Genomic DNA, 19,549 nt, shown 5'->3' on the forward strand with positions numbered 1-19,549 from the left:
AGAGAACTTTTTGAGATATGTTATCAAACATGGTTTTGTTGTACTCATCAGAGGTAAAACATGTAATGTTGTTAAGTGCAGTCAAGGTGGTTCCGATTCATAGCGACCCTGTATATGGTTTTCGAGGAGCGGCTGGTGGATTCGAACCATCGACCTTAACGTTAGCAGTCCAGTGCCTATCCTACAGCGTCACACCGGAACTCATAACTGGCAGCAAATAGCTATGTAGTTGTTAAGTGCCGTCGAGTCGATTCCGACCCATAGCTACCCAGCTTAGGGTTTCCAAGGAGCAGCCGGTGAGCTTGAACCACCAACTTTGCATTCTGACACATTAGCCCAACAGCACTACACCAGGACTCTTAGCTCGGTAGTAGGTATCACTTTTTCTTTACTGACTTTAACTTTACAAGTGACTGTATGAGTAGGCTTCAAAAAGTTTGTGGAAAAAGGAGCAAAAGCGAATTAAAAAAGGAATGAAAAGATAATGAAATATCCTTTGTATTATCTCAGTTAGCTAATGCTTTCAGTTTTCAGAGATTTTAATGGAAGTCTGAAGGCGAATTACAGTTGACACTAACCTGGATTCATTATCTGCCAAGTGAGCAATATTTGAGAGCTTGCTGTATTTACATTTTACTATTATTTTCTAGATAATGCAGTGCAAAAGAGGAATTATAGTAATAGAATTCTGGTACAATAAATATCTGCAGATGGCTCTGTAGTTAAAAAAAAACCACAAAAACCCACCAACAACAAAAAAATTAGATTTATTCTCTGGATTAGTTCACAATTGTGTGTAATTAACTAAGGATGGAAACAACCCCAAAATACCCATTTGTCTTGTGTTTTTCTTTTGGACCCCTGTGATGATGTTCATATAATTCTGAATTCTAATCTAGTATTAAGATTCTCGGTAATTTGCTACTTGTTTGCTTTGATTGATTTTAATTAGTTTACAATTAGTTGTTATTGTTAAGTGCCGTGGAGTCGATTCCGACCCATAGCGACCCTGTATAGGGTTTCCAATGAAATACTAGCAACATTTTATTAAACATCTGTAATGCTATTAGCATAGCTGACAAAATTGTCAGTACTTTCGTGGTTATTGTCTAAGATCCAGTTCATGTTCAGAGTTTTCCCCTGTTTTGTGCTCGATTATTTGAGTCAGTATACCTCTTAACTTTTCCTGAATTTGGAGGGAGCAGTCGTTTCTTGGATCTTTTCTCCATTTTCTTTCTTTTTTTCTTCCCTGTCTCTGCATGAAACTTAGCTCTGTTGGCTCAGTTAGAGTCCTTATTTTTCCTGTACATGAAACTTGGCTCCATAGGCTCAGTAAGGTTCAGATTTAGCCTCTTTGGGAGCAGAAATACTTCATAGATGGCTCTGCATGTATCATCTGAGAGGAGTTAAAAAAGCTCATGGAAAAATACCGTTATCTTTGCCTTCCATTGTCCACAAACTTTTTGAAGCCCTCTTGTATACATTGCATGAGGAAGTACACAGAATGTGCTTGTTCTAATTTCAGTAATGAAAGCAGTGATCAGCAGCAGGTTTAGGTAATACAACATAACCCCTCCATTCTAGACCTTTTTATTGCCCTTTTATGTCCTGGCAATCCTGACGAGTGTGTGATGGGGATATTAATGTGTCAGTCTGGCTAGACTACAGCCCCCAGTTACTTAAACACTAATCTAGGTATTGCTGTGAAGATTAAAGGTTATTATTAAAACCCACTATCAGTTGATTTAAATAAGGGTGATCATGCTACATAATCTGGGCAGGCCTGATTCAGTCAACTGAAAAGTCTTAAAAGCATATCTGAGGCTTCTCTGAAAACAAAACAAAATCCCAAAAAACCACAAGAAATTCTGTCAGTGGAGAGTGTCGTCGGCCTGTGCTCATGAGTTCTTGCTTGCCTTCCTGATATATATATATATATGAATGATATATAATTTTGAACTGCCTTGATAGCACTAAACAACAACAATAACAAATACAGCTAACACAATTGCATAAGACAGTTTCTTGAAGTGAATATCCTAAGGATATCTCCTCTGGATCTGCTGTCTGGTACAGGGGCCCACTCTTAGGGTTCTCCTGTTCTCCAACCAGAGTAGGTGGAGATGGTGGTGAGGGTCACAAACTCGACGCTTTTGTGCCATATAGTTTATCATATAGACAGGCTTCTGAGAATGAGAGAGGAAGTTGATTGGAAGGTAAGCAGAGACATCAGGCATAAACTGGGACTGTCCTGGTGGGCAGGTTGAGAATTGGTTATCCTGTGTGTTGGTCATTGGAAATACCAAACCAGCATGGCATAGCAATCTGGCAAACTTACCATGCTTTTATTCCAGACAGAGCATTCAGAAAAGCCCTCACTGGCTGAAGTGAAATCTGATCTTAATTCCAAAAGACAAGAATTATTTGAACAAAATAGAGTAGGGAGGATGTTTTTGGTGTAGTGAACATTTAGAGTAACTCAGTAACAGAGCGTGGTATATTCGCAAAACTGCCATTAGATCTCATGACTACAGTTAATAGGATTGGGGAGGGTGCATGATGAAACATGAAGTGAGATGATCACAGGCCACATCATGATGGGCCTTGCACACTATGCCAAAGAATTTGGGGACTCTTGTAGGATTTTAAGCAGGGGAGTATCGTGACCAGATGACATAGACAAATTCTATTTTATAACACTAACATGAGTTAGCCAGTTACAGGTGAGGTGATTCTTACTCATGGCAAGCCTGTGTGCGTCAGAGTAGAACTGAGCTCCATCGGGTTTTCAGTGGGTGGTTTTATAGAAGTAGATTGCCAGGCCTTTCTTCCAAGGTGCCTCTGGATAGGTTCTTCTCTCTTCTTTGGAAATTTTGCCTTGTACAACGTTTGGCAAGCTACTTAAGTTCCCTGTGGTCCAGTTTCTTCCCCTCTGTGGGCTAGAGGAATTCATGTGTGTGGAATGCTTAACAGAGGGCCTGGTGCATAGCCTGTGTTGTTAAGTGCAGGCTGTAACTACTGCTGCCTGAGTCTCTGCTTTGCCCTACAATCAGAGGAACACAGGGGCACAGGAAAGGGTCTGTGGCTTTCCCTGTGGGAGGAACACACTTGAGAAGCTGCCTGTAGACAATATTAGTGCAAGTATTTGAACTGTGGGAGTTTCAGTAACAGGAGAACCTTCATTTTTTGGTCTGCCTTTCCTTTATCATTTTAGTTAGGATGATCCTAGGAAAATGGCAAGTTAGTTCAGTTTAGACTTAATGAAAGTAATTGTACTTACAGCCTTGCTTTCAATACTCACCCTAAGCCATTTCCACAATAATTGCTTGTCAACTGATGCTTATTGTTGTTAAGTGCTGTCGAGTGGATTCCGACCCACAGCAACCCTGTATAGGGTTTCCAAGGAGCAGCTGGTGAGCTTGAATCACCGACCTTGCAGTTTAAACGACTTTGCAATCTGATGCATTAACCCACAGTGCCACACCAGGGCTCCACTGAGGCCTAGGAACAGGGAATAATTAGAGAATAAAAACAAAACAAAACCCATCATGGTTCTGAAGAGAGAAGCTGTTTTCTAACAGAAAAGTTAGATGAAAATATCACATTTAAATAAAGGCCTACTGATATTTTTATATGTGCAATATTTGTTGTAATTCAAAATACTATATAAAATATGCCTTTATTTAAATTTAGTGAGTATATTCTTAACTACAATTTTCAAACATGCTTTTTGAAATGATAAAAATCTAAACAATATAGATTGAAGAGTTTTAAAAAATAAGCCTGCTGTAACCTTTATCCCTAATATCTACCCCTTCTCAGATAGAGAATCTGCCATTTAAATTTCCTTTTCCAAACCTATTTCTATATACATTTGTCCTTCTGTATCTTTGGGGATTGGTTTCAGGACCCTCACTTGGATATCAAGATCCTCAATGATAAGTCCTTTATATAGATATATAAAATGGTGTGGTTTTTGCATATCACTGATGAATATCCTCCCACATACTTGAAATCATTTCTAGATTACTTACAATACCTAATACAGAGTAAATAGCCTTTGATCCTTCTTAGTCATTGAGGGATTGCTTTGACACTTAATTGCTTCCCCTGCTTGCCTCATCCAGCCCCTTGATTTCTTTGATCTGTGGTTGAAGGGAATCACTGATGTGGAGGGCTGACTGTATACACAAATATAAGGCTACATGTTGTAAAATTGAACAAATGATGTCATGGTAGATGCATAATGTTATAGTAGGACATTTTTTCATTTCTCATTATGTGTCACTACTTATAGATTTATTTGTTCCTGAAGGATGTTGTTATGTGCCGTGGAGTTGGTTCCAACTCATAGTGACCCTGCACAGGGTTTCTGAGGCTGTAAATCTTTATGGGAGCAGAAAGCCCTATCTTTCTCCTGCGGAACAGCTGGTAGTTTCGAACTGCTGACCTTGCGGCTCGCAGCCCGAGTCGTAACCACTACGCTAGATACTCTGGGAAAATTATTGAATGATGCAGAAAGCATCAAAAGAAGAAGGAAGGATCAGGACTGACTGTGAGGGTAGGAAATATAGAGGTAGATGTTTTTTGACAAAAGGAGGGGAGTGATTGATTTTGCAGCCCAAGAGAGGAGGTCCCTGGGACCATCAAGTGAGAAGAAAGGAGAGCGGGACCCTACCCTGAGAGGCAGTGATGCCAGGGATGGAGACAGATGATGACGTGGACAGATGGAACGGCTGGGTACACTGGACTCAGGGAGGGAGAAGGGCTGTGTGCTGGCGGCTGGGGGGCAGGATTGTGTGGTGTACCCTTTGGTTATTTGATGATGCATGGAGGGGATTGTAATCATTGCAGTGAAACGAAATACGATTGGATGAGTGTAAAGCTGATGTTCTCCCATGTAAACCTCACAATAAAAGCTTAAAAATAAAAAAGGAAGATCGAAAGAATACACAGAGTCACTGTACCAAAAAGAAATGGTTCATGTTCAACTGTTTCAAGAGGTAGCATAAGACCAAGAGCCAATAATACTGAAGAAGGAAGTCCAAGGTGCATTGAAGGAATTGGCAAAGAACAAGGCACCAGGAATTGATGGAATAAAAATTGAAATCTTTTAAGAAAGTGAGGTGGCACTGCAGGCACTCACTCATCTCTGCCAAGAAATTTGGGAGACAACTATTCTGGCCGACTGCTTGGAAGAGATCTGTATTTGTGCCCATTCTAAAGAGAGGCGACCCAACAGAATGCGGAAATTATCAGACAGTCTCTTTGATATCCCATGCGAGTAAAGTTTTACTAAAGGTAATATAGAAACAGCTGCAGGCATACATTGACAGAACTTCCAGAGGTTCAAGCTGGATTCAGACGAGGACGTGGAATGAGGGATATCATTGCTGATGTCTGACCGATCTTGGCTGAAAGCAGAGAATATCAGAAAGATGTTTGCCTTTGCTTTATTGACTACGCAAAGGCTTTTGTTTGTGTGGATCATGACAAGCTATGGATAACGTTGCGAAGTATGGTTATTCTGGAACACTTAATTGTGCTCACCTGGAATCTGTACATGCACTGAGAGACAGTTGTTCGAACAGAACATGGGAACAATGAATGGTTTAAAATTAAGAAAGGTGTGAGACAGTGTTGTATGCTTTCACCATACTTATTCAACCTGCATGCTGAGCAAATAATTTGAGAAGCTGGGTTCTATGAAGAAAAACATGGCATTAGGATTTGAGGAAGACTCATTAACAACCTGAGATATGCAAATGGTACAACCTTGCTTGCTGAAAGTGAAGAAGACTTAAAATATTTACTAATGAAGATCAAAGAGCACAACCTTTGGTATGGATTGCATCTCACTGTAAAGAAAACAAAAATCCTCACCACTGGACCAATAAACAGCATTCTTATCAATGGAGAAAAGATTGAAGTTGTCAAGGACTTCATTCTTCTTGGATTAACTATCAACACTCATGGAAGCAGTAGTCAAGAAATCAGACGACATATTGCATTAGGCAAAGATGTCAGCTTGAGGACTAAGGTGCGCCTGACCCAAGTTATGGTGTTTTCAATAATCTCATATGCATGTGAAAGTTGGACAGTGAATAAGGTAGACCGTAGAAAAATTGATACTTTTGAGTTAATGGTGTTGGAGGAGAATATTGAAAGTGCCATGGGCTGCCAAAAGAACCAACAGATCTGTGTTGGAAGAAGTGCAACCAGAGTGCTCCTTGGAGGTCAGGATGGCCAAACAATATGTCCATACTTTGGACATATTTTCAGGAGGGACCAGTTACTGGAGAAGGATATCATGTTTGGTAAGGTGGAGGGTCAGAGAAAAAGAGGAAGACCCCAGTGAGATGGATTGGCAAAATGGCAGCATTAATGGGCTCAAGTGTGACAACAGTTGTGAGGTTGGCCCATGACTGGGCAGTGTTTTGTTCTATTGTACATAGGGTCTCTATGAGTTGGTACTGACGTGATGGCACCTAAGAACAGCACCATTCCCTTGGGCAGATGTGTTGTAATTCATTTAACTATTTCCCTATCAATAAACATTTAGATTGTTGGTAAGTGCTATCAAGTTGGTTCCGACTCAGAGTGACCTTGTATAGCGTTGCTGAGGAGCCACTAATGAGCTTGAACCGCCAACCTTTTGGTTCAAATCAACGTTATGGTCCAGTGCTTATTCATTCAACACATTTCTTGACTGCCATATGCCAGGCAGTGTTAGTTATATACCAGAGAACAAAACAGAACAAAATTCCTGCTCTCATGTAGTTTTACTTTTTTGGAAGTGCTGTCAAGTTGTTTCCAAACCGTAGTGACCCTCTATAGGGTTTCCGAGGAGTGACTGGTGAGCTTGAACTTCTGACCTTGTACCTCAAACCTGCTTTTCAGTCCAGTGCATTAACCCACAGCACCACATCAGGACTCTTAGACAATAAATGCATTTTTTTAAAAAAGGTCTGATGGTGTTAAATGCTATTGAGGACTGTAAGGTTGGGAAAGAGATAGGGAATATCAGAAATGAGGGGGGGCATGCAACTTCAAATTAAAAACACACTGACATCAGTTGATTCTGGCTGGTAGAGATCCTATAGGACAGAGTAGAACTGCTCCATAGGGTTCCAAGGCTGTATCCTTACTGGAGCAGACTGCTTGCTGCATCTTTCTGGTGAGTCTGAAATGCCAGGCGTGTGGTGGTTGAGGTTGTAAGTCAACTTATCTGGGCCATGATCTTCATTTGTTTGGCAGTTAAGTCATTCTGATGATGGGATCTGATATCATCCCATTATGAGAGATCAGACAAAATACCATCATCTCCATGATCAGATCTGCTACGACTAACCAATCAGTTGAAAGGGAGTTTCCTTGGGGGTGTGGCTTTTGACCAAGGTATATTGGCATGCAGACAAAGATTGCTTGTTTGTTTTTTAACTCTAGATCCTGTATGCAGTTCATCATCATCAGTTCTTGAGACCTGAGCCAGTAGTCTGCTGGTCTTGCCATCTTGCAGTTTTCAAGAGTCAAGAGAAGCCTCCATCCTGGCTTACGGACTTGGGACTTCTCAGTCTCTACAACCAAGTGAGCATTTCCTTGAGCTGAATTTCTCTATGTACGTATATATAAGCTCAGCTGGTTTTGTTCTCGAGATAACTCAGCTTAAGCAGAGCGTCATCAGTAGATTAGTATGAGTGACTCTTTTGAGGAGTTTCTTCTAGAATAGAGAGGCTTCAACTGGAGGGGACTATGAAAACAGGTTTCCTTTCTTTTCTTTTTTTGCATTGTTTTTTATCTTTGATGGAGAAATCACATGTTTCAGGCATAAGAGTAATGGTCAATTGTTGTTTAGTGCCATCAAGTCAATTCCCATTCATAGCCATCTTGTATAGGGTTTCCAAGGATTGATGACAAGGGAGAAATTCAGAGGAGAGTTTGACATGTCCATTTTAATAAAGCTTTGCATATATACAAGGTTATTTTTAGCTAGGTTCTTAAAAAGATTTTCTGAATCAAACAGTATGTGCATTTTAAAAGTCTGTAAAATGTTATATTCCACTATAAGTATATAAGGAGCTCTGGTAGCGTAGTGGTTACTAATCGGGCTGCGAACCTTAAGGTCAGCAGTTCGAAACTACCAGCTGTTCCACAAGAGAAAGATGAGGCTTTTTGCTCCCATAAAGATGTACAGCCTCGGAAACCCTGTACAGGGTCGCTATGAGTCGGAACCGACTCCACAGCACATAAGCATCACCACCATAAGTCTATGCCCTTGCTAACATTGGCCAGTCCTAATCTTTAAAATTACTGCCAATTTGATGGGTGCATCTTCATTATTTTAATTTTCTTTATTGCTTTGTAGGAACCCTTTATATAATCTATCTAATCCTTTGTTATGTTTGGAAAATATTTTCTACCAAGCCTTTTAACTTTGTTTATAGTTTCCTTTTACTATAGGGAAATTAAAAAAATTTTTGCATAGTTAAATCTGTCAGCCATTTCCTTTTATGGCATTTGGGTTTCATTTAGATCATATAAATATTTTACATAATCTTTTAATCATTTATATATTGAAATTTTAATTTTCTTGGAGCTATTTTTGTATATGTAGTAAAATATTTACATTTTCAAACAGTTAAATACCACAGGAACGATCTTGTCTTCAAGGTGGGAAGAAATGACCTTTAAAATCTTTTAGACCTGGAGCCTGTCTGGAGGAGAGATATTCTAATGACACCTCTTCCCTCCCTTGCTGTGGTTAATGATTTATTTGGCTTATCAACTTCTTTTTAGGTCAGTTTTGGTAATTGTACATCATTCTTTTCATCCAGATTTTCAAGTATTTTGGTTTAAAATTCTCCATGAAGAGAGGAGATACTCAGTCTTTATATTTGAGTATATCCTCTGTACTTACATGTTTATCCCAGCAGCAGATGCTGGCCCTCATTGACTTTAGTTTTCAGTCCTCATGCTCCAGCTCTTACTGCCCTTGATATTGGTTATTCCTAGATCCTCCTGAGAAGACTGATTTCTTTTTCTTTTTCTTTTGTTTTTAGGGGATTGTAGGCTCCTTGGCTCTGTTTTCTGTCACTCTGATCTTTTTTGCTCTTTAACTCACAGAGAATGTAAAAGTGCAGGTCTGTTGATGAGTATTTGTCCTTCTCAGTTTCTGACATTACTATATATTTTAATAGTTCTTCTGTCATTTTGGAAGAATGTGAGATAACTGCGTGTGTTCAGTTAGCTATTGAGAACAGAAAGTCCACATTCTTTCCTGTGTGGTTTTCCTGAGCTGAGTCCCATGTTTAAAAGCTGGCTGCATAGCAGTTGGATAGTAAGTGACTTTTTACAGTTCAAGTAATGATAGTTAGATGGACTTCGCTACTGGACTTCTTTTGTTATGGAAATGAAACCAAATGTCTCAGTGGTATATTGTGACTAAATAATCAAATAGTGCTTTTAAAACTTAAATGATAAAGCTTCAGCATTTAAATTTAATGGACTTTACAGATCATTAGACCAACTGCCATACCTCATGGGTGAGGAATTTGAAGCCCATAGAGATTTCCTGATTTATCTAAGGTAGTCAAGCAAGGTTGAAAACTCAGATCTCTTTGCTTCCATTTTGCCATGCTATTTGCTGTTATTCATATCCTCACTGTGCTTAGCTTTATAAGAAAGACATATTTCAGCTAATAATAATACTAATAAATAATAATAATAAAGATGGTATGTATGGCTTAGAATTGCCTCTGAATTTTGATCTTGGATACTTTATTAAATACATTGACTTGGATTTTGACTTTTCTTCTGAGTATTATGACATAAATGTGAATTTATAAGAATGAACTGTCAGAGTATGCTCTACCCTAAAATAAACCCATATAATCTATTTCTCCCAAGTTTCTTCTTTTCTCCTTATAGACTTTATGTGATTTATATACTTTCTGAATTTATTATTAATATTTTAAAGATGGTTAAGGAATAGACATATAAACATATAGACTTGAATGATGATTCTAGTGATAAATAATCATGGAATATTTCACAGCAAAGATTTCTAATTTCAGAGTTTAACATGGTGGTGATGGTGTGCCGTGGAGTCGGTTCCGACTCAGCCACCCTGCATAGGGTTTCTGAGGCTGTAAATCTTTATGGGAGCAGAAAGCCTCATCTTTCTCCTGTGGAATGGCTGGTAGTTTTGAACTGCTGACCTTGATGTTAGCAGCTCAACTTGTAACCACTATACTACCAGAGGTCTGTTAGTTTAACATAGCACATCCTTATGTTAACACCTAATTTAAAATGACTGAAATATAATAAGTCTTTTAAAAAGAGGTTTGTTTATCATTTCTTCAGTAAGCATTGGAGGATGTACTGTCTAGCATCCATTGTTGTTCTTGGTCTTCAGTTTTGAAAATGTTACGTTTGATTATTGATATCCTCTGTCTTCTGTGCTTTAAAAGTGCTCAGGGTTTAATATGTGTTGCATGAGTGGACTTGTGGAGGTGCTTTTGTTTTCTTTTCCCAGGGAACTTAAGAAGAGGGGAAGTTTCAATGTAGTTTCTCCAGAAGGTTTTATTTTCTTTAAGTTTTTACCTTTTGAAATTCATGAAATGACCTCCTGAGATTTTTTTTTTGGTAAATCAAACAGCAATCTCTTTAATATTAATTGTAGGATTTCATTGCCCACCCCCTCCTCCAGTTGCTCATAATGGCAAGTGAAGAGATTAATGAAGACTATCCAGTCGAAATTCATGAGTATTTATCAACATTTGAAAATTCCATTGGTGCTGTGGATGAGATGCTGAAGACCATGATGTCTGTTTCTAGAAATGAGTTGCTGCAGAAGGTATTTTAAAAATGGAATTCCTAAAAGTGGACTTAGTAAAACAGTGGTCAAGATGAAATACACACAGCATATCATGAACGTCATTTTAAGTCTATAATATAAGCATACCTTTACATCATTTCCATTTAAAAAGATGCTTAATGTATCTTGGTGCCAGTATATCACATTCTGTTCAATGATTTCTCTAGTAATGGACGTTTAGGTTATTCTGGTGGTTTTGCTACCATAAATGATGCAATAAATGCACTTAGACATTTTAATTTTTTTTTATTTTTGCGCTGGCACTTTTATTGATGTCAGCACATTCACAGAGAGGGATTCCTGGATCAAATGGTATATGTCCTTTACATTTTAATAAATTCTGCCTTGTTACTTTCCAAAAAGGTTGAGATGATTATTATAGTCCTCCCAGAAGTTTCTAGAATGACTCTTTCCCCAAACACTCACCAGCACTGAATGTTACTACGAATGATTCTTTTTCAGTATACTATGCAGTCCTAAGGTGTGTACTGTGCAGTGTGTTGGTTCCATACGATAAGCACTGGACTGCAGACTACAACTTGTGGTCCACAGTCCAAGTCCACTAGCCACACCATGGGAGAAAGATGAGGCTTTCTGCTCCTGGTAATATTTAAAGGCTTGGAAATGTTACGAGTCGGAACTGACTCAGTGGCACTTAGCAACAACAAATGCAGTACTGAGAGGGATGGGTATTAGATAAACCATATTTTTACAGTTCTTTGCTTATCTGGACTTTATCTGATAGGCTAGTTCATACCATTTCTGTTTGTGCATATGTGTGTATAAGTGATTAACATTATATATAGCTATGTTTATAAGGGCTCCACTCTACAAGGCATTTTACATGCAGTATCTCATTCAATTTTCAAAATGACCCAGTGAGTTCTTACACCCATACTATAGATGAGTAAATGGAGTCTCAGAGAGCTAGTAACTCACATAGCTAGTGTGTGACAGATCTAGCGCTCAAACTCAGGTCTTCATGTCTTGAGAAGGTCCATGCTTTTGACAGTTACGTTATACAACCTTCTCAGGTAGATTGAGTAATGCTTACCCAGGGGGAAGCATGCTCTAGGAGTGGCGGTGCTTAGAGATGCTATGTCTAGTAACAATTTGGCTGTTTGGGGCAATGTAGAAATTGTTTATGCCTTGTCAAGAATAAAGCATTTGTCAAATGCCTTTTGAGTACCAGGCACCGTGTTGAATACCATTAGGACTTTATGGAAGACACAGTTGGGCACTTCAGTTTTTGAAACCTTTACATATAGTCTTCCCTTCTGAAGCACTGCCTATACTAAACTCCAGAATTATCAGCCAGACTAGATTTTATTGCTTAGTGTTAATTGAAACCATTAATTTCCCATCATTCCTGTGTCTTCATCCAATTAAAATGTGTTTTAATCGTAAAAAAAACACCCCAAAAACAAAATGGTTTAAGTCCTGAAAGCAATGAGAAACATTTCAAATATTTCATTCCTAAGTTGAAGTTGTTAAATAAATTTAAGGCAGATCGATTTGAATGTCCAGGCATTTGTATAAAGACTTTACTTTTGTTTCTTTTGCTGTGATTCTCCAGTTTAATCTCATGTGTGATAAACAATATGTACATGAGATTTAGATCATTAAAGAATCTTCAGGTTTCCAAAAAAAAAAAATACAGTAGTGATACTTTCTCCCTTTATCCAAACTCTATATTTGAGTGTTTCTAGGGAGTAACGAAACAAAACTCCAGCCTTAGATACGCTTCCTAATCTATAATCTGTAACTATTTTTATTTTGACTTGATTTTTTTAAAAAAAAGAGTACTCACAGCATTTTTTTGACAGACTTTATCTTTGACCCTGCAAGTATTACAGTGATGTTATCAGGGTTTCTGGAAATGCTATAGAACAAAAACAGTAAATTGATTGTGACAGTTTAAAATAAATCTCATTATGTTTCTTCTGTCTTTGGTATTGCCTAAGCATTTAGCTTGCTTCTTATACATAAATGTATCATGTACAATGTTTATATTGAGACATGACTTTTGACACAGGAAGCCCAGATCATAACTCCCCAAATTAAAATAATTGAAAAGAATTCTTTTTTGCATTACACACATTTCTTGGTCTAACTAAAGATAGTACTCTGAAGTACAAAATATGAGGGCAGAACTCACTGACTAACAAAATTCTTTTTGCAAATTATTTCTAGATCATTTAGTTCCTGGATTATAGGAAGTAGGAAAAATGTGAAATCTTTGATACATTGTGCTTGGTAAAAGTTTAAATTGTTATTAATGGAACACAAAGTTTGTATTTCTCTTCTTCTTTTTTTGTTTTTTTAACAGTTGGACCCACTTGAACAAGCAAAAGTGGATTTAGTTTCTGCTTATACATTAAATTCAATGTTTTGGGGTAAGTGTTATTTTGGAGTCAATTAGAAAATAGATTATTTATTATGCCAATGTGATTTTCTTTAATGTTTGCTGTTTGTTTATAAGTATACTTTATGGCAATTTTAATAGGTATTTATTTCTTTTAAATAAGAATGCCAGATGCCCATGAGCCACACATAAATTTCCATGTGGATTGAATAATTTAAGATTTAATTAATCTTTTGTTTGGTTTTCCTTTTTTTGTGATTAGCTACAGTTTCTTTGATTGTATTGCTTTTAATGAATATATATATACCATTTCCTCTTATAGTTTATTTGGCCACTCAGGGAGTTAATCCTAAGGAACATCCAGTAAAGCAGGAATTGGTAAGATATTGCTTAATTATTTTCTTTTTATTTTGTATGTCTGTTTGTTGTACATGGGATGCTATCTACTGGTAGATAGTACCTTGGTTACGCTAATTTTGTAAAACATTGATTTAGCATTGACATTTTGAAAGTGGGCCACATCTCATTTGGCTTTGGTTTTTCTTTCTCTTACCTTTGTCAGAGGATTGGTGTTCCATATATTATATAAATCTTTAGATGGGACAGTGTTATGATTCTAGTAATTATTTATAACTTCCATATTATTTTTCCTATAAATTCTTAAAATCCTCATCTCCAGTACTGCTGTTTTTTTTTTTTTTTTACACTCTTACACAATTCTTAAAAGTATATTCTAGTTGATTTACTAGCAAAGACGGGAAAAGTTTCTCCCCCATCTTTTCAATTCCTCCATTAATTCATTTTCTCAGCAGTAAAGCATCCAGTTCAGCAACAAAGCTAAAAGCTTTTTTGGCACCAGTTGTATGTGTACTGTCCAGTAATTCTGCATTAGTGACATATTTACAACCTGTAATAAATCTTTTAGGGTTGTCTTTGTATTCCATTTAGATGTATAAGTATAGTATATAAGGTCTGGTATCTTGGAGTTTCTGCTGACTTCAGGAATTAAATCAAATCATTCAATTTCAAGGAAAAAATTAGAAATGAAACTTATAGTTACCTTCTTGACTTGGCTTTATGAACAAGAATATTATTAATAAATCCACGCTTTGTATATTGAAGAGATAAGGCAAATATATATGTGAAATATGCTTGACATTGTATGCTGTTCTTGTTCTCAAGTCTTAGGTTAGTTGATATTTGTGTTATTTATAACTTGGTCATTTATTTTGGAAAAAAACATGAGTAAACCAGATGGATTGTCTTTAGTTTTTAGTGCACAGACTAAAGAAATTTTCATTTTTTTTTTAAAAAGTCCTTGGCTAGAGCATGGAGAATGCAAACATTAGCACTTATGGAAAATATTTAAAGCAAAAGTATAAATAAAAAGCAATATCATATGTAGATCTTGGTTTGACCAAGGATACTGACTTTAAACTGTAAGATGCATGGGTTCTGTCATGTTTTAAACTCGGTGATACTGATACATTTCCTTGTTTTTCCCTTTGACACAAAGTTATCTGGAATATTTTGATACTTGAATTGTCCGTGGAAGAGGGTCATATCATCAGTTTTCTCTCCCATCAGAGCTGATTCTGTGGAGGAGTATGTTCATTTCGGAACCAGGCTTGGCACACAGCCCTGTTATCCTTTTCTGACCATGGCACAGACATTGCTGTCTGATCACAGAGCTAATGTGAGAGGAAACTTGTTTGCTATGTATATCACAAATAGTCAAAGGACCATGAAAATAGTTTATTCATTCAACAAATATTTGAGTGCTTACTGCATGCCAGTCATTCTTTCCAAGAATAAAACTGGGATATGTCCATGCCCTTTTGGCAGTCACCAGATTATCTAGTGGAGGACATAAATAGTAGATATAATAAAACAGACAAATGAATGATAAATATATATGAGTAGATAGTATAGTAGAAAGCTCTACTAGGGGGCTTCAAACGTTTGTGGAAAAATGAAATGAAAAAAAAAAAGGATTTTTTTCTGTGAAGTTTTTAAAGTCACCTCTTCTTACATGCAATGGGCAAAAAAGAAACAGAATCGAGCAGACTAAGAGACTGGCAGTGCTTGAGGTTGGATTGCAATTTTAGATGGTAAAGGCAAGCTGCCATTGGAGCAGGACTTCTGGTGTTGCACTGTAGGATCAGTACTGGACTGCAAACTACAACAGTGGCAGTTCAAACCTGCCAGCTGCTCCTCAGAAACCTTATACAGGGTTGCTGTGAGTCGGAACCGACTTGATGGCACTTAACAACAACCACAGATCATTTGAGCAGAATGGAAGGAAGACAGGGATATTTGAGGGTGATTAACACAGGCAGAGAAAAAGCAAGCAGGGCAGAGACCCCAAGGTAGGGCTGGGCTGGGTATTTACTTCAGCTGGTGTTGTTGTTGTTGTTAAGTGCCATCAAGTCGGGCCCGACCCATAGCGACCCTGTACAGGGTTTCCGAGGGTGTAAATCTTTACGGGAGTAGAAAGCCTCATCTTTCTCCCGCTGGTATCCACCCTTAAAAGGATTTTGTGGCTTTTACTGTGAGCAAAATAGAAAGCCAGTAGGTTTCAAGCCAAGTTGTCAGTCTTTTACAGCTAAAAAAATGTTAAGGTTCTGCATTTTTCTCCGTATGTTTATATATACCTACTTTGATAATTACAATGAAATTTGCTGCTGCATTGTGATCAATCAGCTGCTCTGTCATCTGATGGCTGTCGTCAACTTTATTTCTCCAGTTGAAGGCTAGGATAGCCCTTTATTCTGATTAATGGCCTCAGAAGATTCAATGTGGTATGGCAACATACTTTAAGTATGTTTCTCACCTTGTAAAGTCAGATTAGAACTCTATGTTTTATTAGGAAATTTCATGTGCTTATCAATCAAAACTATAAAATAGAATAAAAGACCTTGTGTTTTCATACTGCCAATTGTAATTGTGACTCTAGAAGGTAGCATAAAGTAATAATACAAAAAAAAACCTAAAAACCAGTCAAGTACCTCCTCATCCATTTTCTGTTTAGAACAGTTACAGGATGTATGATGTATTTTGCAAATGTATCTGTTTCAGATACATAGAGCTCAGATTTTAGATGGTTGACTTCAGATAGCACACAGTCAATATGTGAACTTAGGTTAATGTTAGTTTATAAAAAATACGTGGCAACATATAAACAGTGTCATGGGTATCTGTATAGTAGTGTCTATAGCATAGTTACTCCTCATTGGAACCATTCAGAATACTTCTGAAATGCCTTTTAAATGCTTTTCTTTTCTCAGTCTGTGAACCTCAGGATGGCATGGAGCATGCTTGCACCGTTCACTTGCACTTATGAGCACTAAGCAGTTACTAGGCAATAAATGCTTGTACATGTCTGTTGAATGTAACCGAGGTAGAATACAATAAAATTTAGTGGTGGTGAACAGCTTAGTAAATCTATGTCCTTCCCCCCCCCCCCCCCAAATCTTTAAGGAAAGAATCAGAGAATACATGAATAAAGTCAAGGAAATAACAGACAAGAAGAAGGCTGGCAAGCTCGACAAAGGTGCTGCATCAAGATTTGTGAAAAATGCCCTTTGGGAACCCAAACCTAAAGATGCTTCCAAAGTTGCCAATAAAGGAAAAAGCAAAAGCTAACTTTGCTTTTGATGTACACATGTTCAAAAAGTACAGACTCGATGGTGACTGTGTGATACTGCATGGTTTAAATGTATTCCTTATTGAATTCATACATAAAGTTTGTACTGGAAATCTGTAATGTTAAAAACTGTATCTCCCCCACCCTCCCACCAGAAAGATCATGTTATCTTTATTGACTTTCAGAGAGCTATGACGTTTTTAACGTTTTAATATGGACTTTCATTTCCTCATGGGTTACTATTTTATAAGCAGCTGTGAAATGAAGGTAAATGTTTTTTGTAAACATTTGGATTATTTTCAGTGTACCTTATGAAATATGCTATTTTTACTCCAGGCAGTCCATTGATTATGAAGAAGTTCTGTTCCTAAGTCTGTCTTTAAGTCAAATTTATACGTAAGTTGAAACAGATATTCAATGGCAGTTGGTCAAATGATTGTTTTAGTATGTAGTGTACCATATGATTAAGAAAATGTAGTGACAATATAGTAATAATGTATTGATGCTTGTTTCAAAGTAGTGTTTGTTATCACCAACCATTGTGTCCACCGTGAATTTTTTAATATAATAGACTTGGTTGGGGGTTGTTTCCTAACTGTGGAGTTGCATGTAAGTCGAACATTTGTAACTTGGGAACTCCCCAAGTTGCTATATAATATTAAGAAAAAAAATAAATGGTGTAACTGTCCATTTTTTTCATGGTTACTTTTTCATGCTTTCGTGATTTTAGGAATTAATAAAAAAAAATATTTAAGGTGTGAAATGAAAACTTTAAGGTTGTAGTTTAAATTCTTGGCACTTTGCTTTTGTTTCATTTAAGACAAAATATATTTTTATTATTTTAGAGATGAAATGAGTTTAGTCAAAAGAGGCTATGTTGATGGCTAAGTTTTGATAGCATGGCTATAGTCGCTAAGTGTAGTTGAGTCGGTTTTGACTTGTGGCCACCCTGTTTAGAGCCTTCGTTGATTTAAATCTTTGTGGAAATAAAAAGCCTCATCTTTCTCCTGTGGAGGAGCTGGTGGCCTTGAACTGCTGCCCTTGTGGTTCGCCGTCCAGTGCTTAGCCTATGGAGGCTGTAAAAGGTGTATTGCTGACCTGTTAATTTTTCTCTTTTGACTAAACTTTTCCTCCAAATTGGGCAGATAGGTTTTAGAAATCACCCTGAATGGAGAAATCATGGGTTTTTATTCTTGATGCATGAAACTTCGGATATATGCCCAGGGTTCTCTCATTTTCTGTATGATTATGTTTGATTATGTAATAACACACACCTGAGTTTATTTGCCAACCGCTTTCCTCTTCACCCCCAAGGTATTTCGTTATTTTTTTTCACCTGTTGCTCTGAAAAATTAGCGTAGAGTGTTTATAAAAAAGTACCTCCCAGTGGGAGGGAGTGGTTGGCAAATAGACCTAGTAGTGGGGTTGTTTTTAGTCAAAGTATGGTACGTGTTTATAAGGCTATGTTGACTACATAAAAGGTTTTGGAACCATTTTTTATGCTGCATCATGCCAATCAAACAAGTAAGAATTCAAAGGAGATTACATTGTGTTTTTGTTTCGATTTATTTTTCTGGAATATTGGTTTCAGAGAATTTACCTGTCAAACTTTAAATTTTTTTCAAAGTCTAAGCCCATGAATTTTAATTATATGCCCGTAATGCTTTCTGCCTTTGAATCCACATCATGTGTATGAATGCCCAGTTCAGTAAAGAAGTTTAGTTTTTGAAAAAGGAGTTGTTAAAATTTTCTATGTGATTAATTCTCGATAAGTAACCTTGAATAAATGGGTTTCTTGATTTATGGTAGCAGATATTGGAAACGGTCTTAAAATGTAATGGGTTTTGTAAAGCATGTTGAACTCTTTTCATGACACATGAAGAGGAAGTCACGGATAGAGGCAGAAGGTCTCTCCTGGCTCTGATATCAGACAGTTGTTGAGGTGGAAGAACACTGATAGTAATTTCACTCCTCTTCCAGTGTCAGCCTTTCACAGCCTTTCTGGCTACTTACAGTCACTTCTTCCTGAGATAAATACGTGTCATCATTAAGATTGAGTACGGTAGTATGCATCTCTGTTTGTGCAGAGAAGCCGATAGTTTGCATTTCGGTGTATTTTCTCATTTCATAAGAGAAAAAAAGGTTAAAGGAAAAATGTCATAACATTGCTGAAAATCATTAGCCAAATGATTGATGTGTGAAAGACTCTATATTCTGTTAAATTGGAAATTAAGTAATTATTTCAGTGTTTATTATTAGAAATAAAAAATAATTTTCACGTATTGTTTTATTATGTATAATTTTAAATCCTTTGCAGAATTAGGAAGGTTAGTAGAAGTAGTACATTGGATTGTTTGTTTGCTGTTTATTTTTTCATTCCACAAATATTTACATCCCAAATTTACATTGCCAAGTACTATGTTAGACATTAGTTTTCCAAATAAGACAACTCAACTTTCAGTCTCCTTTTACAAAGTGTTAGGAAAAAAGGTAGTCTTTTCATTCAATCCACTTTTTCCAGACTTACTGGAAATTAATGACAAATTATGCTCATTAACCTTAGAACCATCAAAGGTGATGGGTTAATAGATAGTACAGTTATTGTTCACATGGTTTGTTCCAAATGGCAGTGTGCTTGAAGTTTAGATGTTAATTGCAACTT

At 37.0% G+C, this 19,549-nt stretch overlaps 1 protein-coding gene across 1 annotated transcript; it reads left to right on the forward strand.

Annotated features, from left to right (window-relative positions):
• The first annotated feature begins 10,713 nt into the window (after positions 1-10,713).
• On the forward strand, positions 10,714-16,901 carry C1D (C1D nuclear receptor corepressor). Its single transcript, XM_006862945.1, has 4 exons — positions 10,714-10,855; positions 13,206-13,272; positions 13,564-13,619; positions 16,722-16,901. The coding sequence occupies exons 1-4, from the start codon at positions 10,718-10,720 to the stop codon at positions 16,884-16,886; spliced, it is 426 nt and encodes a 141-aa protein (XP_006863007.1). The 5' UTR covers positions 10,714-10,717; the 3' UTR covers positions 16,887-16,901.
• The last annotated feature ends 2,648 nt before the right edge of the window (positions 16,902-19,549 follow it).

The sequence above is a fragment of the Chrysochloris asiatica genome, unplaced genomic scaffold (assembly GCF_000296735.1).
Source record: "Chrysochloris asiatica unplaced genomic scaffold, ChrAsi1.0 scaffold00052, whole genome shotgun sequence".
Classification (NCBI taxonomy): Eukaryota; Metazoa; Chordata; class Mammalia; order Afrosoricida; family Chrysochloridae; genus Chrysochloris; species Chrysochloris asiatica.

Bases quoted from the DNA above. Each gene is read 5' to 3' on its own strand.
- C1D (XM_006862945.1), top strand. From the start codon at position 10,718: ATGGCAAGTGAAGAGATTAATGAAGACTATCCAGTCGAAATTCATGAG. The intron at 13,273-13,563 runs GTAAGTGTTATT...TTCCTCTTATAG, and splicing joins ATTAAATTCAATGTTTTGGG to TTTATTTGGCCACTCAGGGA. The intron at 13,620-16,721 runs GTAAGATATTGC...CAAATCTTTAAG, and splicing joins ATCCAGTAAAGCAGGAATTG to GAAAGAATCAGAGAATACAT.